Source organism: Seriola dumerili, unplaced genomic scaffold (genome assembly GCF_002260705.1).
Source record: "Seriola dumerili isolate Sdu_G_001 unplaced genomic scaffold, Sdu_1.0 BDQW01008603.1, whole genome shotgun sequence".
NCBI classification, from domain to species: Eukaryota; Metazoa; Chordata; class Actinopteri; order Carangiformes; family Carangidae; genus Seriola; species Seriola dumerili.
The window spans coordinates 212,695-217,998 of record NW_019182858.1 but is presented as its reverse complement, the minus strand read 5'-3'; the positions used below and the strand labels follow the sequence as shown (position 1 = coordinate 217,998).

General features: G+C 45.1%; 1 protein-coding gene across 1 annotated transcript; it reads left to right on the top strand.

Moving 5' to 3' along the window:
• The first annotated feature begins 238 nt into the window (after positions 1 to 238).
• Positions 239 to 4,624, top strand: zmynd19 (zinc finger MYND-type containing 19). The gene is made up of 6 exons (XM_022769992.1): positions 239 to 452; positions 2,324 to 2,383; positions 2,485 to 2,591; positions 3,331 to 3,471; positions 4,055 to 4,235; positions 4,420 to 4,624. The coding sequence occupies exons 1-6, from the start codon at positions 402 to 404 to the stop codon at positions 4,561 to 4,563; spliced, it is 684 nt and encodes a 227-aa protein (XP_022625713.1). The 5' UTR covers positions 239 to 401; the 3' UTR covers positions 4,564 to 4,624.
• The last annotated feature ends 680 nt before the right edge of the window (positions 4,625 to 5,304 follow it).

The window sequence follows — 5,304 nt, the reverse complement described above, 5'->3', positions numbered from 1 at the left end:
CACCCAGCTATCAAACATTTCGCGGGAAAATGGCTGGAAGTCACGAGAGTGTGTTGACGTAGTAACTGAAACAGGCGGTTCTTGGAGATACTCGTTTTCTATTGGACAGCGTGATCGGACGCCTGGCGTTAAAAAACGTAACGTCGAATTTGATTGGACGGTGTGGTTAGCGGCTCGTCCCGCCCCGCCCCCAGCAGCTCGCTCGGCTTTCCTGCGCCAGCGGCGGTGTGTCACCGAGGCTGGGCTGCTGCCGGAGAGACCCGGAGTCAGCGAACACTCAACCAGTTAACCCAAACTGGCAGCGCAGCTGGGGCTGAGGGGCTGCCCCGGCGAGTTTTAAACCTGAGTAACGTTTAGGTTGGAACCTACGCCTCTCTCTGTCACCACCGCCCGTCCTCCTGATGTCTGACTTCAAGCTCGGGATCGTACGGCTCGGCCGTGTGGCCGGGAAGGTGAGCTGGATCCCAGGACTGCCATGTGCGGCCGGGGGAGGGCCCGCGGGGACCACAAAAGGCGCTGGAAAAAACATATTTAGCGATGATGAGTCGCTGCTAGTCTACCGCGCAAATTGTTACCAAGCCTTTGCCGATGCAAGAGTGGTTCGGCTGTACCGATTTTAGCCGCATTTGAGCGGATTAGGAAAGCCGGCCGTGCCGAGCCAGACTGGTTTTCTATACCTCCGCCGCCGCCGCACAGTCTCGCTAGGAAGCTAACGCTAACTAGCATGTAGCAGGATACGTTAGCTGTTGGCTAACATTAAACGGTGAAATAATGTCACAAAGGTAAACTAGTGGGTGCTTTTTTGTCAGTACCCGTTCGGGTAGTGTGGAAATGGAGAATACTGTTGTTTTGTTGTCGGCGTTGGGTCATGTCACGTTAACGGTCGGTGGTTCAGTTAGCAGTGCCACGCTAGCTCTGTTATTTGGATTACACGGTGAAGAGTCTGCTAATGAGGAAGCCATTGCCATGCTCCATCAACTGATTCTTTTGTGCAACGTGACAAAGCACCGGCAAGACAGCACACTACTCAACAGCTGTGACCCAAAACTTAAACGTGTTTTTTGTTTTGGATAAAGTTACATAATTATCACAATGTTAAACTGTGACTGAATGTTGGTCAAGAAATGCTCCGGGTTGCTGGTGTCACAAGACCCTCACACTCGGGGGATGAACGGTGCAGACCGTTTTGTTTGCCCACCTGCTGAGTGACAGGGCTCCTGGGCTCCAGTGAGCAGTCACACAACTACTTTACATGATGTCACTCCGGTGGTTTAGATCAACACAATAGTCTGGCAGTCGAGACAACGTGTCACATTGCATGTTTCGACCTTTTTGGTATGTGAGCAACACCACCCGTGAGTTGTACCATGCTCAGTGAAGCGTGGGGCTACTGTGTTGGTATCTTGTCACGTGTATTTGTAAATCCCACCTACTAACTGAGGGGGCAGGTAGCTCTAACAAGGTTAAAACTATTGTCTCCTTTTTATGAAGGTGTTGTATAGAGTCTAAATATGGTTAATGTAAAGAAAATGAGGAGAAACATTCAGTTCAGTTGGTTGAAAATAGGTTGTCAAGATCATTTTCCTCTTGATGATATTAAAAGTTTTGATGGTTAAAAGAGATGTTCCTTCTTTTTATGTCTATGTTGCAGCTGTCATGTGCAGGGAAAACTCCCCAATAGGAGTTTGAACATACTCTCAGCTGCTGGCTTCCGTCAACATGCCACATTTAATAAGTAGCATTAAACCAGCAAAATTGTGCATGAGTATGTGCTAAAGCTGTATTTCAATGTAATTTTGCAGGGGGAGGTGGTTGGTAAAATGTTTAACCTGGTCATTGGTACCTGAACTCAATGTTGCGGGTAGCCATTGCTAAATAACAGATGGTGGTTCTGCAATAGACAAGCATTCTTCCCTGGAAAAACTGATGTTTTCCTACTACTGGGCTTGTCAAATTATTCACTTTGAAATAATCACTAATTTAATTTGGAAATCATTTTATTTATTATTTTATTTATTTAAAATTTAATTATTTGAATAGAGCTTCAAACTACTCAGACAGCTATTTGTGAATGCTTGGAGAGGGCAGACTAGCATGTAGCTGACATTTTGTTATTTGATGAGTTTATAGGGTCTTCCTCTCACATTGGCTTTCCCCCCCCTTTGGGCTCTTTGTAAAGGTTTCCAAAATGTTGGTTTTAACAAGCTGACAGTTTGCTAAAGAAAGCCATGGAAAGATTGCTTATCCTGAAAGAGTTGTGGTTGTTACAGATCTAAGTGTTAAGATAAAAATAAAGTATTTTCTCTCAATTTTCTAATTTCAGACAAAATACACACTGATTGATGAGCAGGACATACCGCTTGTGGAAAACTATGCCTTTGAGGTAAACAATGAGGATTCAACTGCAAATGATTATCACAAGATTTGCCTTTGCCCCTTTTCTGATAGTGCCAATATTAAACCATGATATTATTCAATTTCTAGGCACGCATGGAGGTAGATGCGGATGGCAATGGAGCTAAGATCTTTGCCTACGCTTTCGACATTGGCAAAGGCCGCTGGGCAGGAAGGCCATTGCATGAGCTGCTCTGGTAAGTAAATTGTTCATTATATCAGGTGCAGTATAAACAGTTTTTACTGTTGGAGCATCTGGAGTCAAACTCTCTGTGCTGGCAAGCATCCTTATTGTGGAATTGTCCTTGATGGGACCTACTGATCGTAATCAGCCCAGAAGTAAATCGTCTGTATCCAGATGTCTTACTATTGTTTGTACTGTCTGTTAAAACTGCAGAATGAGTGCTGTAGAGGTGAGCCGGAAGCAGTTGGTAAAACAAAGCAGAGATGAACCAGATGCATATCGCTTTGTGCATCTTTTCTTTACCAAACAAGATTTGGAATCCTTGCTAGTGCAGGCAGGTGCGTTATAGCTGACAATACCCCTGTCGTCCAAGACAACTCTCATGAAACTACCAGTAAAACTTTTGGCAAAAATTTGGTACCTTAAAAAACTCTGATGGTGGAGTGGACAAGTGATTCGTGTCTCAAAATGTGTCATTTTTTAGTTGCTGATAGGTTGGTATGATTGTTATCATTGATCTTTCATATGGTGATTGCAGTATCAAATTTTTCTCAACCACTTAAGTGTCTCTACACTGTACTGTTTTTAAAAAGTATTGAGTAAGCTGCTGATAATATTTTAATAGGAAAAAGAAAAAGTCCTGCTCTCAGTCCTTAGAAGTCATGCACTGTTATTGTCTTAATGAGCTGTGGTTATTTTGTAAGTTGTAGTGGACTGGCTGACTTATGATCTGGATACATGTCTTATCCCAGGGAGAAGCACAGAGGTGGCATTGCACCCAGTTTTCAAGTCATCCACATCAACTCTGTGACAGTGGACAACCGGCTAGACAACCTGCGACTGGTGCCAGTAGGCTGGAGCCCCAAGCCAGAGGAGATTTCCAGCAAGCAAAGGTCAGACCACAGCTGTACTAGTGCTACTGTACTAATGGCTGAATTCTTGTAGCACTGTAGGAATGTAGAGCATGGCACAAGCATGAAGTTTCATCTATAACAGAAGCCAGTCTGATTTATTGAGGTCCCAGCCTGTCCTGTGCAGAAGACATAAATGCATTTGCTCAGAAAAACAAGTGTCAATATTTGCTTTTCTTCCCCCCATGTCCTTTCTTAAATTAGCTTTGCGGTACGATCACATTGGGTTCTTCTTACATTTAGTGGTTCATTTTCTTGAAAATGAGTAGAAAAATATCAAGTTTTGTAACCTTGGTTAGCTGACACTTAATTCTTAAGAAGTTAAGAACTGGCTTCTTGCCTCTTAAAGAAGCAGTAGAAGTAAATCTAGCAATACTTACACAATATAGAGGAAGAAAGTGCTGTGAGTGGCCTTGGTTAAGAGAAGTGGAAGTTTGGATCACTGTCATCATGTGACTTGTGGAAAAGACAAATGTAATATATTTCACATGGCACATGCATACATTTTTGTTCTCAAACATGTAACATACCTAATATTTCTTTTCATATTCTCTTTCTTGTCCAGAGAGCAGTCTCTGTACTGGCTGGCCATCCAGCAGGTGCCAGCCGACCCTGTGGAGGAGCAGTATCTGGAGCTGAGCCGCACACGCTACTACAACGCTAACGGGGAGCTGGTGGAGGAAGAGGAGTGCTCCTGCACCTACTACGAGTGTCATTATCCTCCTTGTTCACTCATTGAGAGGAGGGTATGTACTGAAACTGGCATTCCTGTGAAACATGCATGATTTTCAATTATTTGAATTTAGACCTCTAGATCCCATCCACATGTTGATTTGTCCAGTGAAATTCTTGCCAAGGATCACAGTAACAAAGCGTTTGACAGTCTGATCCTCAAACCCTATAATGACCTTGTTCCCTGTCTTTCCACAGCTGCGGGAGTTCAACATCTGCGGTCGCTGCCAGGTGGCACGCTACTGTGGCTCCCAATGCCAGCAGAGGGACTGGCCCGCCCACAAGAAGCAGTGTCGTGAGCGCAAGCGGGTGCTGGCCCTGGAGTCAGAGCCCGAACGATGATTCGCCTTCATCCTCGCCTGGGAGAGGATGAGGGAGAATGGGGAGGGGGGCAGGGCTTGACTTGGGGAGGGGAGCGGGGATGAAGTGCAAAATGGGGAAAATTGCTGACAAGAGACTAACGACAGAGGACAATGTTGGTTGCTTGATTGTTTGGATTCAGGGGGAAAAGAAGATGGAGGAGGGGAAGAAGAATAAAGCAAAAAGACATCTGCCACTTCCCAGAACTGGTAGTTCTCCATAGCTTGCTTTTCATGTGGATGACGGGGAAAGGTATTATTTGTTTTTGTTTTTTTGTTTTTTTTTCTTTGTTTGTTTGTTTGTTTTTTGTCTTTATTTTCCTCGAGGAGGGAGATCCTCGAGCTCTACCTGCTGCTATGGTTTTGTATGTGAGGGGAAAAAGTTGTCTTGTTGATGAACTGGACAAGCTTCTTTGGACCACAGTCGAACATGGACAGTTGTCGTCATCCACTTTTGTTCCTCCACCCAGCCGCTGGGTGTGGTGACGTCTGTGCAAACGGGGGACCCAGGGGCTACAGTACCCGTCGTTCAGCTGGTACAATGGGACATGGACCTTTTCACTGTATCGCTCCCTTTCTGACCTCTCTGGTGCGCACGGCTGCCGTCTTCATGGTCATCGACACCTTAGCCGCCTCCCTGTCTGTCGTACTCACCATGCAGCCAACCACGACACACATCAGATAGATTTCACTGATTGAATCACACTACCAGTATTGAGTGTGG

What these genes read in the sequence shown, in the direction of transcription:
- zmynd19 (XM_022769992.1), top strand. Translation starts at nt 402, where the DNA reads ATGTCTGACTTCAAGCTCGGGATCGTACGGCTCGGCCGTGTGGCCGGG. An exon ending in TCGGCCGTGTGGCCGGGAAG is followed by an intron (nt 453 to 2,323) that starts GTGAGCTGGATC and finishes TTCTAATTTCAG; the next exon opens with ACAAAATACACACTGATTGA. An exon ending in CCATTGCATGAGCTGCTCTG is followed by an intron (nt 2,592 to 3,330) that starts GTAAGTAAATTG and finishes GTCTTATCCCAG; the next exon opens with GGAGAAGCACAGAGGTGGCA.